This window comes from Condylura cristata, unplaced genomic scaffold, assembly GCF_000260355.1.
Source record: "Condylura cristata isolate star-nosed mole 26May11 unplaced genomic scaffold, ConCri1.0 scaffold00033, whole genome shotgun sequence".
Classification (NCBI taxonomy): domain Eukaryota; kingdom Metazoa; phylum Chordata; class Mammalia; order Eulipotyphla; family Talpidae; genus Condylura; species Condylura cristata.
Window position 1 is genome coordinate 10,222,913 of NW_004567134.1, and position 26,281 is coordinate 10,249,193.

Consider the following 26,281-nt stretch of genomic DNA (forward strand, 5'->3'; position numbering starts at 1 on the left):
ACTTGCTAATCAGCTCATTCTAATGATTTAACAATTTAATGCAATAACAATCTGACCCTAAGAATAGAAGACTCTATTAAGATCATGTAGAAGAGAAATTTTATTCTTTCATATACTATGTGCGTAGCTAATGTATTCTTATATAGTACATTTAAAAATTAACCTCCCTGTGTAAGTGTGAGGAATGATGCATTTTTATGCTAATGCTATCATTAATTCTTGGGTTTTTAATTTAATTTCGATAGTTATAAATTGAGTTCTATAACTTCACTCAGATTTTAAACTTTAATTTAAAGTTTAATTCCTGACTCTTTAAAAATAAAATGGAGTTTTAAGGTCACAGCTGTAATTTCTCAGGAAGTAAATATGAATGGGGTTGTGTGGATGCTGTTGCAAAGATGGAAAAGATGGCGTTGGCGTTCTAGGCTTGTGAACGGACTGAATACAGATTTCCTGTAGTAAAATGTTAGAAAGATGTTAGTCATTAAACTTTGCAACTCTAAGTTTCAAAGGATTGTAAAACGAACTTCTTTTCTCTTGCAGATCTGCTGTTTCTTTTGGGTCTCACTTCATCAGTGTGCGTGGTATCAGAGATTATAAAGAAGGTTGAAAGGAGTAGGGAAAAGATTCAGAAGCATGTTAGTTCGACATCGTCGTCTTTTCTTGAAGTATGATGCATATTGCATTCTTTTATTTGCAAACTAGGAATTGCAGTCTGAGGATCATTTAGAAGGGCAAATTCAAAAGGATAATGAAGATTTGAGAACTTTTAAGCTTTTCATTGACTAAAAATGAGTGTTAATGTTAAAGACTTGATTTGAGACTTTAACTTGCTGGCAGTCCCAAATGAAATTATGCAACTTTGATAACATATTCCTTGATTTAAGTTGGCTTTTGCAATGGAGTGGAACTTTTTAAAGTTATAGGGTCAGTTATTTAATTACAAAAAAGGCAAAACCTGAACCACCTTCTGCACTTAAAGAGGTCTAACAGTACAAATATACTATCTTCTTAGATATAAATATTTTTTTTTAATTTTTAAATATTGTACTATTTATGGTGGTGGGGCTTTCTTACAGATACACAAATAAATCCAGTCCTTACAAAGGCATTCTATTATTTGGTTTAGAAGTTGATTCCCAGGAGTGCTATATTTCAGCTACTGTATTTCCTTTTCCTACAGTGTAAGCAGCTCAGATAACTCTGTGTTACCATTTTTGTGTCTCAAGGTATTTTTTGCACAGGATGTGACCACTGTCAGATCACTGTTCTTTTCTTTCTTTTTGTGATTGAAAAGGCCTCTACTGCAATTTGAAGTAAATGTTTGCTTTTCTTAGTAAGTATAAATGGTTGCCTTCCCCCGCCACGCCCCCCTTTTAAGGTATGAGTCTTGGTCTAGCAGAATTAATACAGGATTGTCAAGTGGCATTCTAGTTAGGATAGCAGTGTCTGTAATTAATGCAGCCATAGAGAGAAAAGTATTTAAGAATGATTGCACTGAAATTTATAACACTGTTTTAACATGTGTTACCATCCCTTTTTTGAGTTAAATATAAATGCGTATGTTGTCAAACAGTGTCATATCCTAAATACAAATCCAAGTACATCACCTGAATAACTGAAATTTATTACTTTGAATGTCTCTTTTCTAATGTGTTTCTAAATATCATTTTTAGAGTAATCTACGCAAAGAATAAAACTCCCAGCCCAAGCAGGGGGAGCAGGTGCATGTGAGGTTCTGTGCTGGCCTTGTGTGCTCTGGGTGGCGGCGCAGCCCAGGCGCCCGCTGCCGCCTGCCCCACACGGTCTCTGCTTCGGGCTGCTCTGTGCGAGAGAAATAAGCGGACTTGTTCTGTGTGGTGCATCACTTTTATAGTGGCACGAGGAGGAGTAGGTCAGCTTTTCCGAATATATGACAGATAGGGACTAGATCTCTATCCAAACTAGATTCAAAGTTAGAAATCCATTTTCCTGTTGAATATTTCTCTCTGAAATAGGAACAGGCCGCACTTTTTTTTAAACAGCATTAAATCTTCTTGAAATGAATGGGGAGTTTGTATTTTATGATTTGCCATTAAAAAAAAAACTTTCAGGATAAACAACCTCCAGTTTTTATTGATATTAAACTATGGTACATAGACTAAGTGCTGTTACTTATGACAAGGAAAATACCTATTTGTTGAGTCCTTGTTACTGAAACAGTCAAGTCTGAGGAGCTGAGATGTCTGTAGTGTATGCAGTTTGACTTTGTGAGGCTGCCTGGTCACATGGACTTTGTTCCTTGCTATCAAATGGAACATGACGCAAAGTCATTTTGGTGACTGTCTCATACCTAAATTTTGTCATTTTTCTTCTGTTAAAAATATTTGAAGTGCATATTAAGTGCATGTCAATCTCCTGGTTTGCCTTTTAGTTTCAGAGTATGATTCCTGTGAAATAAATGTGCCTATTCTTTCCTTCAGTTTCTGAACCAAGAAAAAAATTCTTTTAATATGTTACTGACCATCCAGTTGGGGCTGTTAACAATAAAATTATCCATATGGATGTTGAAAATACAAAAATGAGACTGTACTCAGGATACACAGAATCTGTGGTTTAAAATAAATATAGAACAGATATACTACAACTGCATTCAGGTTATAGTTTTTCATAGCATATTAGCAAACTAGAATAACTAGAATATTTGTATCTGTCTTTCTTAGCAGATTATCCAAATTTGCATGGAAGTTAATTTAAATGTTCTACAACCAGAATTTTAAACATGCATTTCTCTTCCTAATCCTAGGGCTTGCTAGAGTCAGTTTTGTCATTTTATTTTAATTTTTCCTATTAGACTGACTCATGAAGTTATTTAGCCCAAAATAAGAAGGGGATTTCAATTCACCAGTTTGTTAGCCTAGACACTTCTCAAATGATTAAGGCTGTAGTGTTTAGTGTCTTCTCTCACACTTGTATTGGGCACTGCATGAAACAGTGGAAATGAGAAACCTTAAAAACCTCTTTACTCAAGCTGCAAGTTCCAATTAACAGCAACCTGTCATCTTCCTGCCGGTGTGAGGTGAATTTACCTACCAAGGTAAATTCAATCTGAAATCACTCTGTTTTCATCTTTTTCATACAGGGTGTAAAGAAAGGGAGTATTGACTATAGTTAAAATAGTTTCTCACTGGAACGAATCAGTGGCTCCTTAACTTTACCTTTTCTGCCTCTGTCATTTGACAGGTGATGTGCGTTTTACTTCTACATACAACTCACCCCAAAACTTAGATGGACAAATTGTCTTTCAGTAAGCTGTTATTTAGTAACTGGAGGGTGCTAGAACTAGAAAGATAATGAGATCCCTGCCTATGGGCAGGACTAGTAGGGGTATGGTCTACGCTCATTATTTTTCAAGTATGCATATATTAGAATGAGTTTAGCATACATTGTACTGGAATATTCTCTTGGCGTTGGCATTTGGAATTTTTTCAAGTACCTTTTTTAGACCATGCTGCAATTCAAATAGCTGATTTGAATCCTGAAATCCAGTATGAATAAATGTTAATCCTTACTGGTATGTGCCTAGACAGCATTATCCATATTATTAAAGCAGCCTTGAAATCAGTCAGTTACAGCCATTGAGTTTTCACTGAACAATGGTACTTTGGGTTTTGGTTAAGTTTGGGCATAAAATTCTTGGATTTTATTTTTTTAGAAAGCATGAAAAAGTTCAGTGTAAGCATTTCTTTGATAAACCTAGTTAGAAATTTTGTGTTAACTTTTCATTTAAGAAAAGTTGTTGAAGGGCACTCCCTGGTGGCGCAGCGGGTTAAAGCACAGCACTGAGAAGCTAAAGCCACTTCCGCATGAGTTCGATTCCCGCCTGCCCCGGAGTTGACCACATGGCGCGGCAGACCTCTCCTGACCCACCCACTGCTCCCCTCAGCAGTGAACTTCGTAGATCTGCCTGTTCTACTCCCCACTTTGTCTCTGGTGAAGCCTCTCACCGCCCCTGAGCCTCTGGCCTGTCCCCCAGTTCTGTATGTACAAATAAATAAAAATCTTTAAAAAAAAAAGTTGTTGAAATTTGGGGACAAAAGTGAAAAATACTTAGACTGTTAGTTTTGATTTTTATAAATTGTTTTCTATTTTTTAAAGATTTATTTATGCAATAAATAAACAAGAGCTAGGGTACAGGCCAGAGGTGCAGGAGCAGTGAGAGGATTCACCAGAGACACAGTGGGGAGCAGAACAGGCAGATCGATGAAGTACACTGCTGAGGGAAGCAGCGGGCGGGTCAGGAGAGGTCTGCTGTGCCATGTGGATTGCCTCCCTGTCTAGAATCATACTCTTGCTGCAGTGGCTGCTGAGAGCTTCATGTTGTTGCAAGTTAACACCTGTGCCACCATGTTTTCTAATCTAAATCTGCCAACTTATTGACTCTTGGCCTTTTGGTTAAGATCAAGTGCCAGTTTCCCTGTATACAGTCAAATGTAGTCTCTGCCTGTGTGTCTAGCTGCTCCTGGCAGACAGTTTCCTGAGCAGATCACTGTACACACCTGACTTTTTGCCCCAGTCAAGCCAAATTGACAAGTAAATTGGCAAAGGCTCGCATTTCTATTGGTAGCTTCAAGCTATCATTCTTTTCATATCGAAGTCAGATTTGCCCCGTCACTATAATTTCTTCGGAAAAATGGCATTGTTCTGCCTAGAACACTCTGACTAGCATCTATTTCATGAATTATGCCTGAAATTGAGGAAGTTGTATGTGAGTGGAGTTGTTTGTGGATTTCCAACTTTTGAACTCGGGCAAAATGTACTTTTTAAATAGTTTTGTTTTTTTAAACTTGCCCATTCAACTGAAAGCAGTTTCTAGTAGGCCTTACAAGTACACTGAAGCGCCTATTACTAGAGAAGTGACAATTTGGTGCCATCTGGTGGTCACAGACAGTACTGTAATGTTCTGATCATTTCCCATCAAATCTGCACCTTTAAAACACAATCAGAAAAAGCTTGGAGTAATAGGTAACAAGTCTCACCCAAAAGACAACTACAGAAACGATAGAAAATGTGTGCTTGATTGTATTCAAATTATATTTGAGCATTATTAGATCAATTTCAGGGAGAGTTAAATGAATATATTTTCAATTCCTTTCTCATATTCACTCATATGATTGCGTAATAGGATTGTATTAGGATTTATAAGTATGTGTCTGTAGGGGTCAGGTCTGGATGGCCCACGAAATAGCTACATAAGTGTATATATATATATTTAGGCCTTGGTGTTGCACCTGTACTGAACAGATGTGACTCCTTTTTCTTGTCATTTCCCCCCAAATGACACATTACAACAGCTATTGATACAATGTTAGATTTTATAAGTAAACTAGAGAGGATGGAAGATTTCATATAAGTGAAGTGGGGTATTTGTAGACTTAGGTATCCACCGCAGTTTCCTGGCAGTAATCCCCAGAGCTACTGAGGGACGACTGTACTTACGTAACTCTTCCGTGTGGACTGTTGAGTCCGTATGGGGTTTGATGTGTGATGAGCTACACACCAATTCCATCTGCTACTGGTTTGCAAAAAAAAGTTTTTTTTGGTATGCAGCATTCATTTTCAAAGTGTTTTATCACTGCTTCATCCTGGTTTTAGGTACCATAGAGTTTGTTCCAGCAAAGAAGTGAACTTTTCTCCTGGTCTTGGGAGTGACCAGCGACACTTTCTACATGTGGCTTGGGGTCCTGGTGTGCCAGCCTACCTTAAGCGCAGGGACCAGCAGCCATGGAGCTCTGGGGACCTCATTAAGGGAGATGCTGGGCTTGGGGTCCTCTGGGTTATCAGATAGGGCCAGGAGGCCCTGACAGTTGCAGGAGGAAATTTTCAGAAAGTGGTAATATCTGCTGTTCATTTTTCCTATCGTTAAATGTATTCAGGGCTCTTTTCTGTTTCTGAAAATTGGTTATTCATTTGCTCTTTCAATGTTTACTTCAGTTGGGTTTTAAAAGACTACAGAAAATTCCTTGATGACGAGATTAAAGGGCAGAGGGACACAAGGACTCACAGGATAGTTCTGGTCTTTCTCACTTTCTCTGGGGTGAGCTTGGCTGCCTGCTCACATCCTTCCTGCACTGCTCTTTCAGTGTGCTAACCAGCACCTCTGCTGAGCTTTCTTCTCCCAATCTGACCCTGCTTCCTGTCTTCACCATGTATGTGTTGACACCCTTTGCTTCTGCAGAATTCTGCTGTGAGCCTAGGCACCCACCGGCACTGGCCTCAGGGAGCCCATCTTCCCAGATCTCACTTTTGCCCTTGGTTTTCACCTGTGAATGTAGTGAGGGCTCTCATCTATGCATCTGTCTTGCATGTTAATGTTGGGCACTATGCTAAATAGCATAAAAATACATTATTTTATCTTTATTCAGTTATTTGGAGACTTTACAGCTAGGGTAATTAAGTTTAAGTCATTGATTCTTCTATGCAGAGGAAGTAAAGATAATTATGAGATCTTTCTAGGTGTGAAGGTTTTTATTTTCTAAGTTTGTTAGCTTGAACTAGAGGTCCCACTTCAAATACCAAAATTAATTTGAACTGTTTTTCTCATGACAAAGCACATGAAAGGACTTGAGTTCATAAAATACAGCTATTACATGTTCCAGGTCCATGTATCCCAAAAATGGCTCACATAAGGTTCATGTGTAATTTTATCACAACTAAATACAAAACAGGATTATATGACAGCATTTTTCTCGCCTCACCTTTATTCCTAAAAGTTGTACATCTTTGCTGCCCAGCATTCCTTTCGTTACTTAAGCTGCTAACCAGAGGTTCATATTTCCAAAACCTCAGGTAAGGCTTCATTCGGTAGGACTGAATCAGATAAAATCAAGACCCAGAGACAACTAAAAACCGAAGAAATCAGATTTTACAGATGGAACGTGGGTACTTGTAAAGTGTTGCTTCTGCACAGGTGCTCCCGGTGTCTCTGGCCTCATTTGATTTCTATCCCTGTGTCAAAGTCAAGCTCAGAGGCCAGGCCTGAGACGCCTTCACTATCTTCTGCTCATCCTGATACCCACCTTCTCGTTACTGTGCCACATTCAATCTGCATTTTGCCAGTTGGCACCTCACAGACTGCTTTATAAAATGTTCTCCTGTGATTGCACAATTTGTATAATTACAAGGAAAATGAAGGTCAGAATGTACTTTCCGACCGTGCCTGAATGTTCATTCCGCTTGCTTTTATAAGTTCTTTATTTGGAACTGGCCAGCACCTTCACAGGCCTGTGTGTGCTTTTGATTCTTGCAGCTCTAGTGTGTTCCACGCTGTGCCTTTCAAAGTCTTCTGATGGCTGAATGAGTGGGTGCACTTGTGGACAACAATGACTGTAAGCACCTACACTTAGAGACTGTCGACTTAGTAAAATGGGACACGAGGTTCAAACCTGCTGAAAATGCATTTAAGAAAGAAGGCAGGCTCAGGCCGTGTTTATTAAAAGCAGAATACAGAGTACTCTGGAACTCAAAGATTATTACAATGTTTAGTCCCTGACAAGTTAGATCTAAAGGAAGAAGTTAATTTCAAGGGAGGTAACAAAAACTTTAATTAAGAATTATACATCTGGTTGCAGACTGAGTTTATTCAAGCTTTGTAGCCTCAGTATGATCTTCTGGGTTATCAACTGTTAATAACCCAAATCGATTACTCTCTTCATGCCAGCTCGGGTCGGAGGTGGCCCCCGCTCTGTTCTTTGACTGGCTGGTACCTTGTTTCTTTTGCTTTTTTTTTCTTGAACTTGATTTGCCCCTTGGAAGGAATAATTCAGCAGGGGCATGCGACTTTGTGGCACTGAACAGCAGTTGATACAGGTGCTGAGCCTCGGGACACTTGCTCAGGAGGCTCTCTGCGGAGGGGGAGGCCAGCAGCTGTCGGCTCAGCCCGTGCACCACGCTCCCACTGTACAGGCTGTTGAGCGGGAGAGAGAGAGGTGGTTACAGAGTGGGTTCTGTCATGAACATGACTGCTTCCATTAAATGATTAACATTGTGTAGGAGTAATCTGTTCAATGAAGGAAGGAACCGAGTTGTTACTACAAAGATAATAACTGTTGTTGGCGATATTTAAAGACACTTTGTCAACAAGTTAATGATGCTGCTAGTCCTTAAACTGAGGCAGAGTTGAGCAGGCCCCTTAACCCTTCAAAGAAAAGGAACTAAAAATGAGTTTGATAAGCCAAACAGGCAGTTTATTGAAAGAAGAGAAAAGGTAATGGTGTCATCTGCAAAGCTATTCATTGTTGGACTAAAAACCTACTTCACAACTAAGAAGGTGGAGTTAACTAAGCAGTCAGTTTTACATGTAACTTACTGGCAGAGGGATACAGTGATGAACTGGAGCCATCCCTCCGTCAGTGTGAAGTCATCAGTGTGATGCTGACAACTGTCTGCTCTCATTTTCCTGCCTCCAGGGGATCTGCCCTCCTACAGGCTGGGAATGGAGCAACACCAGCGGTGAGCAGGCGCCTGCCGCCCAGAGGACACACGCAGCGCGCACACCGTCTCAAGTTCACTAACCATCCTCTTTTAATTTCCTCATTCACTCCCTCTCCTGAGGGGACAGGCCCACAGAATGTCCAGTCCACTGGCCTGTGACTTTTTCACTGCCTGGATCCTAGCTGCTCTCATTCCTCACCCAGGCTCAACCCACAGTTGAAGGTGACTCACGCCCCGGCCTGGCCGCCGCTCCCCCTCAGACTTGCCTGCCTGCAGTGGCCACTTAAGCGGCTAATTGTCATCTCGTCAGTATCAAACCTCCATGGTGGCAGATTTTTAAAAATGTCCAGTATAGCCTAGTACAGAGTAGGCATTTACTAAGTGAACAACATGGCAAGTGGAAGAACTGCAATTAAGAAGAAGTATATATGCAAGGAGTAGTGTAACAGTCCAGTGAGCAGCCTTTGTAAGTGGCATCTGGACAGAGCTGCAGGATGCGCGACACCCACCAGTCGGCTGCCTCTGTGCTTTGAGGGACTGATGTTACCTGATTTTAACTGTTTTCAGTCAGTTAAATAATAGCATTGCTATTCAGATTCAATGATGTGTGTGATGCTGGGTCAGACAACTAATTCAGATGTGTTTCCTTTTTAATTGTAAATTTTGTTAAAATAACATCGTATCATAAGAGTTTCAGCATCTGTGTGTATAATTAAGTTCACGCCTAAAGGTCCATTTCTACCCTTTAATATATAGTCCACCCTTTTGCCTGATTCTGTCCCCCCTTTTGTAGCTGCAAATTTGACCTGATAGCCCAAAGTTTTCTTTTTGTATTAGGCTCTGTCTCTGTACACCACATGGGGGTGTCTCCTCTGACTGACGCACTGAGACCCTCTAGGTCTGTCCTTATTGCAAATGGAAGGATTTTTTTTTTAAATAGCTGAGTAATATTTAAGAAACTGATTTTTAAAAATTGGATCTGACCATGGGAATTCGTTTTGGGAGTATGGAAACATTTGTTTCCAGCTCTCCAGGTATAATAGTGCTCTAAGTCCAGTAATACTAAGATTCGCTTTTAAGACAATTTCTTAACTTTAAATGAATAAAAGTATTTGTTTCCTTGCGCAGCCATCTGAAGTAGTTTCCTGTGGTGCTTACTGAGTTAGGTCTGGCTCTGGGAAGGGAGAGAACAGCAGCTGATTGAGATACAGCCCCATCTGCAGACAGCTCTGCCACTGACAGAAGACGTGAGCCGTGTCTAGGTCCAGTCTGGTGCCTGGCCGCGCCTGCTGCTTCACTCTTTGGAGCTCTTCATACAACTTTCTAGCACGACCTTTCTGGAGCTCTTCCTTGTCTAGATAAAGAAACAACACAAGGGCCGTGTTTCCAGATAGGTTGTATAAGCTTATCATTTTTTCTAAACTCAGTTCCACAAAGAAAAAAAGTTAATAGCCAAAGTGCTTTTGTTTACTGGCTCTGTTTGTAGTGTTAGTGCCCTGCAACTTGAAATACTTAACACCGAGAGGCCTTTTTATTGAATAGTACTATTCAACCTCAGATCACGTTTCCTTAAAATGCCTTTTCCACTGGTCCAGTACCTGGCCCTTTGAAACGAAACAAAAAACAAAACGAAAAAGGCATCAGGATTCTCTAAGCGCTAAACCTGTCTCTCTGGAAATTACTGATACTCGACTGTTCTCCTTCACGTGACTTCCTTTCACGGAGACCCGGCGCTATCCATATATAGTGTGCCTCTTTAAAGGAAATGCCTGTGTGTTCACCATACATTTTAATTTGACTTCTGCCTTCTGGGGGGGCCTGCTCGAGCAGGGAGTGCAAAATTGCATCTGGACTTACTTGTAAGTAAAAAAGAGGCCTCTTTGGCCCAAAGAGCGGCAAGGCACACGGCCGGGGCAGGGTCCTTAGTAACTGAAGAGCAGCAGCAGACCCTCAGCATGGCCCTCCCGGGGGCTCAGGTTAGGACTTAAAGGCTCGTGCTCTGAGAAGTTTCTTCGCTTGTATTGAGCATTCAGCAAGAAGAAATGCCCCAAACTTGGTCTCCAGCCAGAAGCTGGGTCTGCATTAAGTTGACTCAGAACAGCGCCCCCAGGCGGTGTCTAGAGCCTATGCTGGTTCATCTGCCCATTTAATTCACTTCAACCCTAGAGAAACAACAGCCAATAGAATGCTCAGCAGTGCTAGAAACATCCTCTATCTGCTCTGTCTGAAAATTTCTAGCACAAATGGCTGCTAAGCACTGGAAGGGTGGCCAGTGTAACTGAGACACCAGATTGCTTGCTTGTTGTAAAGAGCCAATATGCCAGCAGCTGTCTTACTCTGTCTGCAGTTTGAAGACATGATCAGGTAGTGACAGAGCCTTCATAATCTTTTAAAGAGACTAATTCCATTACAGAATGCAAGTGCTCCAGTACATCAACATTTATCTCACCTGCTAGTTAAATGCAATATGAAATTGCCTCAAAGTTAATTTCTTTAATGGGGCGAGAAGTTAGTTTTTACCACTGCTACTTAAGTAACTGAAACTTAAAACAGAGGTGAAAAAGAAAATTAAAAGAGAGCATGAGCTAGAGGTTTCTTGTGGTGTTTGGAAGTGGCCAGTGGGCAATTTTAGGTGTCTAGTGATGATGCTCTCTGTTGAAGAGGTGGATTGGGAACATTGTGCCAAGAGCAGCCTGCACGTCCCACTGTCATCCTTGAAAACGAACACTGGGAACAGCTTGTGTGGGACCGGCCGGTGTTGGCCTCCACGTTCAAGCCCTCCAGCACTGAGCCTGGCACAAAATACTTACCAGTGAGTGATGTTTTTGGTGCCTTCACCATAAATTTTGCTGTAACTGATGGGAATAAATAATCCAATGGTATTTTACTTAGTAATATGCAAGTAATATGCAGAAAGCTACTCCAGGAACTTGGTGATACGCACCAGGGCTACTGGCCATGGCCCGCAAGGGCCCCAGCAGCATGCCCAGCAGCAGGGCTTGGAGATGGTGCAGCTTGGCCTTCACCTCTGAGTGCTGTAACCAGTAGCAGCTGACAGCAATGGGCAGTTGCAACAAAGCAGGAATCAGGTCCAGGATGGTTCGTTTCACCTTCAGAGTTTCTGTTAGGAGTGTCTGCCGACTAGCCAAGGAAAGCTGCAAGTACATCCTGCAGGTTACTTTGATTTTTCAAGTACAAAGAGACATTTTCATGTTTGAAACTGTCCTGTCCATTTCTTTCTGTGCAAGGTAATCAGCCACACACAAAGCAATTAGAACATTAATGGGGTGCTTATTAATAAATCTGGGTGACTGGCTGTGCTGTCAGCTCCCTTCACAGCGCCCTGTCTGCACTTGGCGTGGAGGCTGGTGAACGGCAGTCCTCAGGGTGCCTGTCGCTTGGGAGGCTGGTGAAACATTCAGAATCAGGCCCCCGAATGCCTCAATTTGATTCGGCAAACCCAAAAGAAGCTCAAGAATCTGCATTTTGAACTCTTCCTGCTTTGAGAAACGAAGCTCTGTACTCGAGCCAGTGCTCACTTGCTCTAGTGAGTAGTTAGGCCCTGCCTTCATTACTGGCCATCTCCAGAAGGCAGACTTGGAGGATAAGCACCCTTGGCGGCACGCGCCACAGGCCTCTGTTAGGGTCCTGTCTCGGGCCCCTCCTCAGGTTACTGTCCACCTGTCTTTGTGTGCCTCCTGCCCCATGGGGACTGTCTAGAGGCGGCACAGGAGGGAGCGGTACTGTACCGTGCTGGAACCACGTCCCCTGCTCCATGCCGCAGGCCGCACTGGAGATCACACCGCAGAGCAAACAGCTAGGTGGGCTTGGGCTTCTGGTTGAAAATATCTGCCTTAAAGAATCTTGGGACCTAACCATCGGAGACCTTAGAGGTCACACACACACATCAGGCAATCAGGACTAGTAAGGGATGCCTTCAAGGGGGGCTTTACACTCAAACATGAAAAGGAAAACCAGCCTGTGTTCTAGTGTGTGAATGCAGCCAGAAAAGGATTTCTTCCCTTTCTTGAATTCCAGTCAGCCTGACTAACTTCTCAACAATGAAAAGCTATTTATGGAATAAAACACATTATAGTTGATAAAAGTTTCAGTAATGCACGAAAGCATTAAGTACAGTGGTGCTAAACAGTCTCAGTGATGCGATACAGTGATCAAATCTTAAAGCATGCAGAGGCTTAGCCACAGTTATCTTTACAGAAACTCACATGAACGACTAAAGTAAAAGCTATCTCTAACTTCCTAACTGGTTCAAAAAAGCAATGCCTAAAGCTAAAGAAAATGCTATAATGTTTAGATTATAAATTATCTCTAACCACCTCTACTGGCTTTTTTTTTTTTTTTTAAAGGCAACACTTAACAGCTAAAAAAAACCCCTAATGTGTAGATTGAGTTTTCCAGCTGAGGTGCACTTTTCCGAACAAGCAGTCTGGACTTTTATCATTGTTGTTCCCTCACAAACTCTTAAGCCTTGGGCAACTTTCTGAGCATTTCCACAGCCTGATCAGTCTGTAAAGTGGGCATTATATAACGAGTTGCCCAAGAAGTTTCATGGGATCCAAATGGCCTGTGTCCCTTCAGAATGGAGTAATTCAGAATGGAGTAATTCTGACAAGGTTTTAGCATGTGACAGCTGCACCCCGCCTCACCCCCCTGCAGGAAGGCAGCGCACGCCTGTGGAAACCCCTGCCGCAGAGGCAGAGGCCTTGAGAGAGGCTGGTCTTAGCACTTAGTCCCCTAGAACCGTCCACTTCCACGTCTCCTTATGTTTACCTTACCCTCTGTGGCTTACCTTGGTCTCCTGTCCACTGACATAACCAAACAAGCCCCTACCCCTGTGGTGACTGTGGGAATTAAGCTGGGTACGAGTTGGCTACAACGGCAGGGAGATACTTAACACAGAAACTTACGCAATAATATCCAAATAGCCCATGAAAAGGTACTCAAGACATCTGGGAAACGAAAGTTGTTAACACCCACTAAATTAGCCAATGTGACACTGCACAACCACTAGAGTTTAAAAAAAAAAAAAAAGTACCGAGTAGCAGCAAGAGTGTAAAGTACGGCGTCTCACAAGCTGCTGCTGGCACAGCCAGGGCATCTGGGAGTGGGTCTTCCACGCCGGCTGCCCGTGTCCTCCATTCCTACTTACAGACGTGACAGGGATACGCCATGCCGTTTAAAGGAAGTGCACTGTAGTGCTCGTAGCACTATTTAAAACAGCCCAGACTACAAACTCCCCAAATATCCATCAACTCAGAATTTTTTCCTTTTTCTTGTAGCCTCCTAGTCCATTCTAGTACTAGCTGGTGTCAACAGAATAGCAGTGCTCATGCGAAGCAGACACAAAGCACATGGAAATAGCAGATGCGGAGTTACAAGATGTAGGCGTGAGTTCCAGCACTGACACCGGCTGGGGTGTCAGTCATTTATTCTGGAGTCCTCGTTTGTCCAGCTATGAAATGGGTGCAACACACCAAGCACACCCGATCAGTTACATGAAGAGAAAAAAAAACCAAGGTCAGGCGCTAGACAGCGATGTCACTGAGGTTCCACTTACCTCCTTCAAGTTGTTTAAGCCAAAGTGATCCTTGGGAAGTTCTACAGCAACAGCTGACGTTTGGATATTTTTATTAACCCTTTCTACTTCACTAAAAACTAGAGGCTGAGGAGGTAATGCTTCCTGAAGGGGACAAGCATTCATGAGCAGCCCGTAGATGACCTTCCGGATGGGCTGCGAGATTCGGTGGGCATTCGGGCGCTGCATGTGCTCCACTTGGGTGTGAAGAAAGGTCCGTCGTAGCACCAGAGCATCGCTGACAAAAGGCGATAGCTGGCCTTGGGCCAAAGCCGATAGCACCCATTCTGGTAAACCCAGATCCAAGGCCTCCGCACAGGTATAAGTACCACTCTGGAAGAAGTCCTGCAGCTTCACCTGGGACTGCTGGTATTCTTCCATGGAACTGCAGAGAAGTTCCTTAACATTTTCCCTGTTTTTGAGGGGAAGATATTTCAGAACGTTATCTAGTGCCTCAGCAGCATCAGCAAATTGAGACAACCAATTCAGAAGTCCCAGAATGCGGTGGTGTCTTCTCCCTTTTGAACTGGTAGCTCCAAGAGGCATGTGTGCTCTGCTGAAGAAAGTCTCCATCATGGGTAGATTAACATAATCGTTTCCACACAGCACAGCAAAGAGAGGGAGGAGATCTCTACTGATACTGCTGAAGCGTCGGCAGAATGCATCAAGGGAAAAGCACTTGGCAGGGATGTAGTAGTCTCGCGTGCCTTTAACAGTGGTCCTGTTTCTCCAGTGAAAGGTATTAAAAGGGCAAAATCCAGCTTTCAGATCAAAAATGCAAAAGTCACTATCAGATGATAACACAGGGCAATTCCACTGATTAGCAAGTGTCATAATATCCCGATCTGCTTCTGAAAAGCACTGGACAAAACAGACCTGAAGCTTGATCAACACCTGTATGAACACTTCCCGGATGAGCAAGGGACATACGTACCCACCCCCACCAACAGAAAGGGAATGGGCCATCTGGATCTTCTCTCTAGCTCGATCCTTTATAGTTGTAAGCTTTTTATCTGAAATATCACATCCTCCGTCTAATACAACATATGGGCATATATTGCAAGCAAACAGTGACTCAAAGAATTTTTGTACAACATCTGCAAAAGAATCATAGTCCCCTCCATACTGGAACTCCATGTCTGAAGTGAAGCAAAGCCGGTGGAACAGAGCATAACCATCAATAATAATTTTGGTGTTTCGCAGCTTCAAATCAGTGAAGAACTCATCACTGTGATCTTCCACAAAACTCATGAGCCCTCGGATACCCATGACGACGGTCTGAAGAACTGCCTGTTTTAAAATAACAGAGCACCACTGCATCATCAGCAAATGTTACGCTCTTTGGTTAAAATACATTAGATGTCAGAATATGGAACTTCTTACCTAGACTTCAGGCAACATCAGTGAGCTGAATTTGTTTTTGCTCGCTCTCGCTTTCCCCATGAACTGCAAGGCACAAAATCAATAGTCTCATGGATTCTGACCCTTGGTTTTGGGCAGAGGTTCTTGATGAGTGAGGAAAAATCAGGATCACTGATGTAATAATACAAACTTTATGTGGGTTTGATATTGCAGTTACCATCTTACAGCAGAGTATTCTGTTTTCAAAGTAAAAAATCCTAAACTAGAAAAAAAAAATTTCCCCCAACCTCATAGCTAAAAAATCAGAAAGCATTGAGCTTCAGCCAGCTAAAGTGTTGAGGGTCAATGTAAGGGTCCAATTGTTCATTTTTTGACAGTCTGGGAAGTGCTCTCAGACCTTAAGAATTTGGGTTCACCTTCACTGGCATAGTTCTGGATGAGGAAACGTCTGCTCCATGCCTCTCCGAACTTACTACTCCAGTTTCACCTCACCAGGTTTGCTTTTTTTTTTTTCCATCTTTGTGGCTTTGCGTTTTGGGCCCAGTCACGAATAACATCCTTCCCCATCTGGCTAACTTAAGTCACTGGAAAAAAAACAAAAATCAAACCAGTTATGACTGTTTTTCTCTGGACTCAGGACCCATGATGGCTCATCACTTGGTGATGCTCTTTAGTTAAAATCGTGACATCCATTTTAGTTAAAATGGATTTCTACCATTAATTTTGACTTTAAGAGATCCTGCACTAAGATGTATTTAGCTCGATCACTGAACCTTGGGTGCCTCTTTCCATTTTGTGTCCGATTTACATCGGAGTCGCGGCTCGCTACCTCCTCCTGCGTTGTACTTAAAAGTCTGCCTTGAAAACCTTTGCGAGCAGAGACCGTGTCAACTCATCCTAAACTCAGAACAGCTCACTGCACGGAGCAGCAGTTGTACAGAAGGCGCGCTGCAAGGGGAAAGCGCACAAAGGTTCGAGCTCAATTTTCAGACACCAACACACACCGCGCGCCCGGGTCACCCAGCCCCTCAGCCCCTCCTCGGACGCCCGCCCGAGCTCAGCGCGTCCCGGAAAGTCCGGCACCTGAGAGTCCCGCCCCACAGGCGGAAACCAGAAGTCTCCTGTCTGACGTCACTGCGGTCCGTGTCTTCTGAAGCCCAGCGACAGACCGCGGGGGAGAAGGTGCTCCCGGGCTTGACGGCGCGAGGGTTCGCAAGGCTGGGAAGTAGACTCGGAAATGGCCGCTCTCGGCTTCGGGAAGTGAGGCCAGCAGGGCGGCAGCCTTTTCCCCGTCCACCCGGTGGCGCACCCTTCCGCCTCGGTGACGCGCTTCCGGCCGCCACACCCTTCCTTCCCGGCATGCCCCGCGCTGTCTCCGTGACAACGCTGCTAAATAGTGGTGGCGGCCTGTGGTCCTGGAGCCCCGCAGGTGCCGCAGTTCCTACGGCCTGGCCCGCGCACGGTCCAATTACGGGCGGCACTCGGGGCATGCCCCGGGCGCCCCCGCTCCTCTGCCTGGACCGGGACAGGTAATGCAAAAGGCTCTCCGCGAGGGGTGCTGGCTCCTCGGCGTCGGGGAAGGAGGCCGGGTCCCGCGTCTCTGGGCCGCCCATCCCGCGCCTCCTCACTTCCCTGCAGTCCTCACCGTCCAGAACTTCACCTGTCTCCCGAGAATAAGTGTGGCCTGTGCCCCTCGATATACGTTAATTCGCTTTGCAAAAATGCACGTTTTTAAAAGTTGAGGCAAAAAATTGTTCCTTTTACTTTGAGATTTCCCTTTCAGGTTAGAGCCCCACGTTAGCGGAGCCTGCTCTCAGATGTGCTTCCTCTTGTTCATTATTACCGGGGAAGAGAACTACTTAGTGTCAACCTGTGATAAACACTCACCATTCCTTGTCCTTTGCTGCCCAACCAAATGAATTTCACCTCCAAGGGTCACTTTGCACAGGCAGTAATTTCCAGCCTTTCCCAGAGTTCCCTTCCGGTTTTTTCTTCCCCCTCAACAAAGTTTACTGAATATCTACTGTATGCCAGGCACTGAGGATACAGAGATAAAGGCTTGTTCCTCGTGCTCAAGTTCTCGCAAGTGTCCCAACTCACAAGTGGGGAATGGGGGGCGGTGGCCAAGGAACTTCGGTAAGTGCACAGGTAGTTCTAGGCTCTAGAGGGCGCTGTACATTCTACGGTAACTTGATAGAGACTAATGGAAGGTCTGAAGGTGAATCAGGCCGGGCTGCGGGCCAAGTAAAGTTGAGCAGAGGAAATCTGGTCCCAAAGTCCCTCGCATTTTGTGGCGCCGCTCCAGACTGCTTAGTCTTTCCAACACATAGGAGCCCCTGGGAAACTGAACCTACCAGAGAACTAGTCTATTCTGCGCTGAACAGGAGGCCTTATCTCAAAAAGGTGAAGAACTACTGAGTAAATCCAAGGGTCCTTTTCAGTTGAAAAGGCTTGTGAGGCCACAGTGTCTTAACCCCCTCCCTCATTTGGACAGAACGCATAATTTTTATTTCAGCAGACGAAGCAAATGGCCTGCTGTCCATTAATATTTTCAGCATATTTCATGGATATTTTCTGTAATCTTAGTAATCCCACATAATTGCTTCTCTCTTAAGGAATTCTGAGGTATGACACAGTGCTGAGGTATGACATCAGTTTGATGCTGATGTTGTTTTAAAAGTGTCATGCCCAGGAAGCACTCAGGAGATTTGGTTTCTCCCTCCCTCTCTGCCTTTCTACCTTCCCCCTAAACAGTCCCTCAGACTAAAACTTAACTGATTGATATATTACTTCAAAAAAAAATGCTGCAAATGGATGTTTACTTGCTTTTTTCCTATTCTGAGGAGTTTTGTAATTGGCCACCACCATGTGAAGCCCATCCATGGGCCACATGCCCCAAACTACACCTTGATTTGTCATTGTGTTACGGGTCAGAGAGAGAGGGGCATCACTGAACCCCCAAACCTGCCTGCTCTGAATAGTTTCTGCCATCTGCCAAATCAAGACAAAACATATAAGGCCTTTAATATAAAGGAACTTTAATACAACCAGTGTGTAATACAGCACACATAAAGGATATAGTTTCTAAATCAAACACCTTCGTGGGTAAAAGTCCACCCCAAAAGGACTGGTGCAAAGTAAGACCTGAAAGCCACCACAAGTCCAGAGCACCTTCTGGAGGGGACCCAAAAAAAGGGTCAGAAATTGTTACAGGGCAGGGAGAGGCACAGGGAACCTGAAATTCCCCTTTTCTTAGGGACCACCCTGTTACAAAATGGTTACAAAATGGCCAGAAAAGTCTGAAAGGAAAAGAGCAAAATAAAAATCAAGATAAATGTTGCCATAGTTACCTCCCCAAGGGTCACCCACATTTGTTTCAACCAGTCCAGGGCCAAGAAACAAGAGCCTCTTCTTCACATGTCTCTGCTCCATGTGCCTCCCTCAGGTCACCTTCTGGCTCTCCATTCTTCTTCCTTCCTCTTCAGTCTCCTCTCCAGATTCTTCTCCTCCCTGCTCAGCTCCACCCTCCTTTTGGGTGGCGCAGAGAACTTGGAACCTCCCCTTTTCCTGTTACAATTAGACACAATTAATTTTTGTCTTATAACTTCTGAATTGCTGACTATGGAAAACTTACTCCAAGGCATAAACAGTATTCAACTTAAAATCATGTTTTCATGCAGATTTCAAACAAAGCCCATATTTTATGATTACTCAAAAACATTTTTGATTTTGATGAAAGAAAAGTGATTTTACCATGCACATGCTCTTATGAAATAGTCCTGCCTTCCATGATTCTACTGTACATTTAGCTCCTCAGGGGATTAATAATTTGCCTATATTTTTAGTCAGCTAACATTAAAATATAATTTTAGGTTTGAATTTCATTTGTGACACTTCTTATTTCCAATCCAGGGTGATTACTCAATACACAGTGTGAATAATAGAAACATCAGAATCTCCTTAAGGCAGCAAAAAAACTCATTCTGATCCATATCGCCCAACATATCTATTCTAATAAATGTAAATACCACAGCTTATAATCCATGGGGTGGGGGGAGAACCCTAAAGAAATGAACATTATGCTGATGTCTGGCTTGAGGCTCACTCACTCTTTGCAAATCAAAATACACATTTGCTAAGAATAAAGAATTGCAAAAAAGTTGATGCAAACATATAGACTTAAGGAAATGATAATGTTCTTATAGGTGCCTTTGTAATGTGCCTTTTTTTTTTTTTTAAGTATGGGGGGATATAAATCTTTAACAGATTGTTGATCCAGAAACTTCTGGACATCTGAGAACCAGGGGGAAGTTTAAGTGTAACTCAGTTTTGCCAAATTTGGAGGTCTGAGGGAAGGCTTTCTCCCTGTGAAACACTGACTGCCTTCTGTTGGAATTTGCCCTATGGATCAACCTTTCGAGGTTTTTCTCTCATGTCATTAAACTAATAACTTGATATGCTACCACTTGGCTCACTGATCAAGATGTGGCACCATTGCCCAGAACTTACAGTTTCTATTAGGAATAGTTCAGACCTAAACTGTGGACTTCTTATCTTTCAGGTACTGAATGATAACCTTGGATGAACTTGACCATCTCCTTGGAGACTTGAATGTTGACTTTCTTTAAACATATGAACCCGTTCTCTTTTATTGGCAATGCTGAAATTCCAAGAGACTGCTAAGAGTGTGAGTGGATCAAGAACCATTTCCACTTATCCAAAAGCCTTGATTGCAAGAAGATATGTGCTTCAGCAGAAGCTTGGCAGTGGAAGTTTTGGAACTGTCTATCTGGTTTCAGACAAGAAAGCCAAACAAGGAGAGGAACTGTAAGTGGTAATATTTCACACAAATCTTGAGTTGACGACGCTGTATGTGGAGCTCTGAGCTGATTAAAAACACGGAGTACCATTCACTTTGCTTTTTGCATTACAATGAGAATTTAGTAAGAAATAGGAAAGCTCCTTGAATGGTCTCTTCAGAGAAGGGTCTGAAAGGCATTTGAGCAGGTGAGTGAAGTACCCAGGTGACCTAGAGAAGAGAATGGGGAGATTATGTGAAAGGAGGTTTTTAGCATTCTGGAGTCTCAGTGACAACATTGCTTCTGCTTCACTTGATTGGCATTTCTTGAATGAGAGACTAAGAATTGTTTATAATGACTGTGCTTTAGAAATGTTATGAAATGCAAATGAATGGTAATTCACATTTGAGGTGAGGCAGGCATATGAAGTACACTATTGGTTTTCTTGGGCTTTTTCCTGCGGACGAGATGTTCGAAGTCTGTCGTCATGCAGTCCTCAAATGACATGTTTAAAGTAAACATGCAATTAATTGGACAAGAGATCTCTGAATCTCTTGGCTGAATCTTTATTTTTAGCTTTGTTTGAATTTTCTGTGGTGAAAAGTTAGGGAGAACTAAAGTCAGGATTAGAGACTCGTACCTCAGAAAGACAGGGGGAAGAGAAAGAAGCAAGAATGAGCCAAGAAGCCAATCCTTAACTCTGGAAGAACAAATTTCCCCCCAGCAGTCTAGTCTTCTATTCAGAGATTTTGAGACCACTTGAAATTCTTTTAGCGTTTGTCCATCAGCTGCTTAACTATGTGTCGAAATCAGTGTGACAAACCTTTACCGTTTCTTAATAGGTGACAGGAATTATAAAAGTAAATGTTACTTAGACTGTTTTTTAAATACCCACCAGCCTCTTACATGGGCTTTGTGTCCAGAGTTTTAAAAAGTAACAGAATTCATAGTTTTTGACTGAACTTTATGCATTCTGGAGTCTCAGTGACAACATTGCTTCTACTTCAGTTGATTGGCATTTCTTGAATAAGAGACTAAGAATTACTTAGTCTCTGGGGTTCTCAGAACATTCTTTCTGATGCCTAGCAAATAGAAATCTCCCCCCTAAATCCCACAGATACTCTTCTAACCATTTGAACAGGGCGATGCATTTCTGACAAGGGCTAGAGAACCTATGGAGTCATTGAGAGAAAGACCTAAATCTGACCCAGGACAAAAACTGTACTGTAAAGACTGTCCAATTTGGGTTTTTTCAACTAACGAGAAATATGAAGAACTTTAAAAGAAGGGGTGCTGCTTGGTTGGGAAGTGATTTATCAGTGACCACTCTTGAGTTGGCTTTTAGCATGTGACCTGAGCTGAAGAAGGCCAAGCCTGGGTATGTGGGATGAACCCAGTAGTGAGGATACCAATGTGCGCATGAAGAGCTAGTGTGGAGACTCTCAGAAAGGAGCCATTTATCAGCAGGAGCTCTGGAGCAAATTCCATACTGGCCATGGTCAGCCTTCAGGAGTATTTTGTTCGATTTGCTCAGCGTTTCCTTTCTCATCTAAATTAGAGGTCAGTACATAAGAGCAGGCAGCTCTCATACCAGTTGGGCTTTTTTTTTTTTAATTTATGTTTTATACACACAGAACTGGGGTACAGGCCAGAGGTGCAGGGGCGGTGAGAGGCTTCACCAGAGACAGAGCGGGGAGCAGAACGGGCTGACTGATGAAGTCCACTGCTGAGGGGAAGCTGGCGGGTCAGGAGAGGTCTGCTATGCCACGTGGTCACCTCGGGGGTGGGGATTGAACGTGTGCTCAAGTGGCTTTGGCTTCTTAGTGCTGTGTTTTAACCTGCTGCGCCACGAGTGAGGGCCCCCAACTGAGCTTTGCATCGTCTCTTGACAACGACCAAATACAAGGTGATCTTGCCGTCTGTGTCCACACGGCTGGAGCTGGCGGCGGCAGCCCCCTCGCAGCAGACCCCGTGTGGCCCAGTGAGCACGTCCCTGCCTCTTCTCTTGCTCTCTCGCACGCTGCTGCATCACACCTTCCCACTACCTGCCGACCTTTGTAGACGTTTGACTTGGAAACTCTGCAGAGTCATGAAGATACTAGAAAGAAGGTGGAGTGTCGTTGTTAAGACCACAGGATTTGCCGGCGAGCAGCTCAAGAAGCAGGCCCTACGCCTAACTGTGAGGTTAAGGTCAGGCAGGCTGCTAACATGGATTTCAGTTTTGTCGTCCGTAAAGCGGGCTACTACCTCACAGGTGCCTTTTGAAGGAATTATGAACGTGTGTGGCCTGATATCCGAGGCCACATTCCTGGGGGAGTGACTTGTGCGGCTGTTAGCCTGAACTGGCCTGTGGTACACTTGTTAAATAGCCCCACGTGAAAGCCAGGCCCACCTAGTATACACTTTAGGATTTAGTCAAAGAACCTGACTGAAGGGAGAAGATAGCCTCGCCACCTTTTCATCAGAACAGTGCAAGCAGCATTGTGTCACTAGGTGGCGCCACGCTACCACTGACGTTTGCATATTCCTGAATGTTAATTACAATGTAAATACCACATTCCTTTCCATTTTCATTCACTTTCTTCATTAGCCATGAGATGAGGGGGAAAGCTACAGGAATCACACTTGATTAATGTATGTTTGAAGAGAGTTTTCTTTTTGGCACAAATATCTACCATTCTTTTTTTAATGATCACAGTAGCATAGAGTGAAGATATACAGTGAATGAGATAAAGGTTTTTCCTTTATTACATTCTGTGTCATGAAATTCATAAAACAATATTTGAATATTTGGGAATATTTCATGATGACAGAAACTCTGTCCGAAAGGATGTGATATTAACTCATCCCTCAGAATCTAGTTTTATTCAAGTTCTAATTCTATTTCTTCATTTTATATTTTTGTTAAGCTGTCAGTTTTTTTGGAACAAGCTCATAGATTTTAATGGGCCAAGAAATTACTTTGGCTCTTAATATAGTGCATGTAATTTCTTTGCAAAGACATGGTTAGGAAGTAGGTTTCACCTAAAACTGCAAATACTTGATTAAACTTGTGCATGATAAAACACGGATAATCCAGGCCAAGGGCGGTGAATGACAACATGCTTCACAGCAGCGTGGACTGCTGATTATAGACCTGTGTGTGTTTCAGCACATTTAAGACATGGCGACATGACTATGTGGAGTTGATGTTTTGCTGTCACCTATTTCAGTCAGCTACCAAGTACGTACTACAATTTAAGTATGAAACCTTTGCTAGGAACCGAATACCAGGGGGGCGTCTGAAACCATAGAAGATAAGGGTGGGCCCACGGGCGCTTCTGGTCTAAAAGAGACAGAAGAAACACACACAGAACGGGCGGCCGAGGCCCTGCTTCGGCACCTCACGGCAGGGCCCTGGGACATGCTGGAGCTCCCTGTTGTGCTGCTTGCAGTCATGTCTTCTGTGCACTGCGAGCTTCCCCCAACCCCCACTGCCCCCATCCTGTCATGTAAATGCCCGAATAGTCCCTCTTTCCCTTCTCTATTGTGTATCCTGAGAGGATGGCCTTCTCCCTCCACAGGGCATTTCTTCTCAGTCCCAGCTGCGTACAGCATGAGGTGAGGGCTGGGAAATAAAAGGAAGAGGCAGCCGAGTCCTTGGAGTATTGTCCTCAAGCCCACACACAGGCCTGGCCCGTGCCTCTTCACGACGCTCTTGGGCCTGCATTAGAGTGGGCTTTTAAAAGTCTTAGCAGGATTTCCCAGCCAGTCATGGAAAGAAAATGGAGGAGAAGAGGCTGACAGTTGCTGCTGGCAACTAGCAGAGGGGACTAGCCGTGGACCTTAGGAGAGGGGAGGCCACCAGTCACTCATGGGGATAGCTATCGTTTTAAAACTGCACAGCCCCCCCGGTTCATTGCTGTGAAGCCCAACAGCTCTCCTCCGCCCAGACTCTCCGAGAGCTCTCAGACTTCTATTCCTGTTCTGATGTGTGGTGTTGGGAGACCATCCTCAGCAGGGGCGGAAGGAACCACAGTGGGGCAGGGCTCTGAGGGCCACAGTCTGGTTAGATCGCCAGGCCAGACCTCAGCCCTCTGGGTGAGGGCTGTGTCAACTAAGTTCAGGCGAGACACATCTATAGACCGTGAGGTCACTTCTTCATTCAGGGCCTAGTATCTCTGTTCATTACCTTCCTGGCAGTCTCAGGTACAAGTTCTGGAGAAGCTGGGTCTCTAACCCACAGTGAAAATACGAACAGAACAAAGTAGATGGAATAATAAACAAAGTAGATGGGATATTCTAAGGGTCTCTTAGAATAAACAAAGTAGATGGAATATTCTAAGGGTCTCTTCCTTAGAATAGAACAGAACATCACTCCAAGCGAGCCCTGGGACTCTCAGACCTGGCGTGCACCTCTGGACAGCTCTGGCTGTGCAGTTTCCCTTTGGCCTCCTTTTCCAAGATGGAAATTAAGGGGCATGCTTCCCACAGAAAATGCGGTGAGCATATCAGGAGAAGGAGCTGTGATCCTGCCACGCAGCTTCTGTTTTTTCCTGTGTGCGTTGACAAATACTTCATCTTTTGAGGCAACTGAAAGTTGCCTCAGAGTGGAGGATGAGGAGTGAGGAAGACTTGCTTTTCACTGAATACTTTCGGACGTTTGACATTTTGTTCCTGTGCAAGGTTAAAAACAAGAGACCGGTGAAGTAAAGAACTCCACCTACTGGTCGCCGTTTGCCAGTCTGGGAGCCTGAGTCCAGGACACGGGCTCTCAGCCTTTACTCAGCAGAGGAATCACAGCATTTCCAAACAGCATGCTGAGCCCTTCCCCAGGGGGCCCATTTTCATGGGTCAGTTCATGTGTCTGGATTTTTGAGATGTTCTAGATGATTCAAACATGCAGCTCGGCTTGGAGAGAAAGACACTAACTGTGTAATCATAAAAATAAATAACAACAGGGCCCTCCCTGGTGGCACCATCTGTTAAAGCCCAGCACTTTAAGAAACCTGCAGAGGCTTCAGTGCAAGTTTGCTCCCCAGCCAGCTCCGAGGTGACCCCCATGGCGCGGCAGACCTCTCCTGACCCTCCCATTGCTCCCCTGGGCAGTATACTCTGTCAATCTGCCTGTTCTGCTCCCCACTCTATCGTTGGTGAATCTTCTCACTGCCCCTACACTTCTGGTCTGTACCCTGATTCTGTATGCATAAATAAATAAATCTTAAAAAAAAAACAACCTCTTAAATAAATAAGTAAATAAATAAAAAGTAGTACACCTATTGTGAAAGACAAATTGGGGTGTCTGTGAGGTACAGCTGACCTGCCTGAGAGGGCAGGGTGGGGCTGGTGAGCTCAGGCTTCCCAGCCATACTGCTAGCCCAGTGGACCCAGACAGGCCTAAGAACAGGCCCGTGCCTTTCAGGCTTTGCACACTGGAGTTGCCTGGAGTTCTTGCTGACCAGGTTGCCGGGCTCTGCTCTCCAGGCTTCTGACTCGGTAACCCCGAGACTGTGCTCCCCATTACTGCTTGCTGCTGGCCTGAGAACACAAAACTATGCACATGGGTGGGAGGAGGTTCATCTGGTGCCAAAGGCCTTAAGATAGAAGGAGGTTCCAGGCTTATATAATTCTACATCTTTTTTGGGGGGGAGGAGAAGTACAAAAAACAAGTATTTCCTCTGTTTTCTTTTTTTTAAAGATTTATTTCTGCATACAGAGCTGGGGTACGGCCAGAAGTGCAGGGACAGCGAGAGGCTTCACCGGAGACAGAGTGGGGGTCAGAACAGGCAGATGGACGAAGTACACTGCTGAGGGGAGCAGCGGGTGGGTCAGGAGAGTTCTGCTGCTCCATGTGGGTCACCTCCGGGGCCGGGAATTGAACTCACACTGAAGTGGCTGCAGCCAGCTTGCAGTGCTGTGCTTTAGCCCACTCCGCCACCAGGAAGGGCCCTGCTCTGTTTTCAAATACTCTTTCTTAAAAGCATTTTAAAAACCTGAGTAATTGTCTACTGTATGACTTTATATCATTTATTCTGGCTCCTTCTTACTGGATATGTATGTTCGGGTACCCTCT

At 44.0% G+C, this 26,281-nt stretch overlaps 3 protein-coding genes across 4 annotated transcripts in view; 2 read left to right on the top strand and 1 right to left on the bottom strand.

Annotated features, from left to right (window-relative positions):
• Positions 1–2,456, top strand: part of ATP2C1 (ATPase, Ca++ transporting, type 2C, member 1) — a 105,521-nt gene extending 103,065 nt beyond the window's left edge. The window contains exon 26 of the mRNA XM_012732077.1: positions 544–2,456. Coding sequence (XP_012587531.1) covers positions 544–674 — 131 coding nt within the window. The 3' untranslated portion in view covers positions 675–2,456. The remainder of the gene's footprint in view (positions 1–543) is intronic.
• Positions 2,457–4,339: 1,883 nt separating this feature from the next.
• Positions 4,340–16,704, bottom strand: ASTE1 (asteroid homolog 1 (Drosophila)). 2 transcript variants are annotated; one of them, XM_012732141.1, is made up of 6 exons: positions 16,514–16,704; positions 15,452–15,514; positions 14,051–15,358; positions 11,417–11,627; positions 9,631–9,826; positions 4,340–7,945 (listed from the first exon to the last, which is right to left on the bottom strand). In XM_012732141.1, the coding sequence occupies exons 3-6, from the start codon at positions 15,335–15,337 to the stop codon at positions 7,618–7,620; spliced, it is 2,022 nt and encodes a 673-aa protein (XP_012587595.1). In that variant the 5' UTR covers positions 15,338–15,358; positions 15,452–15,514; positions 16,514–16,704; the 3' UTR covers positions 4,340–7,617. The 2 variants fall into 2 exon arrangements, with proteins under 2 accessions (XP_012587595.1, XP_004692365.1); XM_004692308.2 differs by having other exon boundaries at positions 15,452–16,014.
• A 169-nt stretch (positions 16,705–16,873) lies between these two features.
• NEK11 (NIMA-related kinase 11) overlaps positions 16,874–26,281 on the top strand; it is a 155,934-nt gene continuing 146,526 nt past the window's right edge. Inside the window, exons 1-2 of the mRNA XM_012732067.1 lie at positions 16,874–16,959; positions 19,992–20,257. Coding sequence (XP_012587521.1) covers positions 20,088–20,257 — 170 coding nt within the window. The 5' untranslated portion in view covers positions 16,874–16,959; positions 19,992–20,087. The remainder of the gene's footprint in view (positions 16,960–19,991; positions 20,258–26,281) is intronic.

What these genes read in the sequence shown, in the direction of transcription:
- ASTE1 (XM_012732141.1), bottom strand. Translation starts at nt 15,337, where the DNA reads ATGGGTATCCGAGGGCTCATGAGTTTTGTGGAAGATCACAGTGATGAG. An exon ending in GGCCATGGCCAGTAGCCCTG is followed by an intron (nt 9,827 to 11,416) that starts GTGCGTATCACC and finishes TTCTTTATCTAG; the next exon opens with ACAAGGAAGAGCTCCAGAAA. An exon ending in CCAGAGCCAGACCTAACTCA is followed by an intron (nt 7,946 to 9,630) that starts GTAAGCACCACA and finishes CCCGCTCAACAG; the next exon opens with CCTGTACAGTGGGAGCGTGG.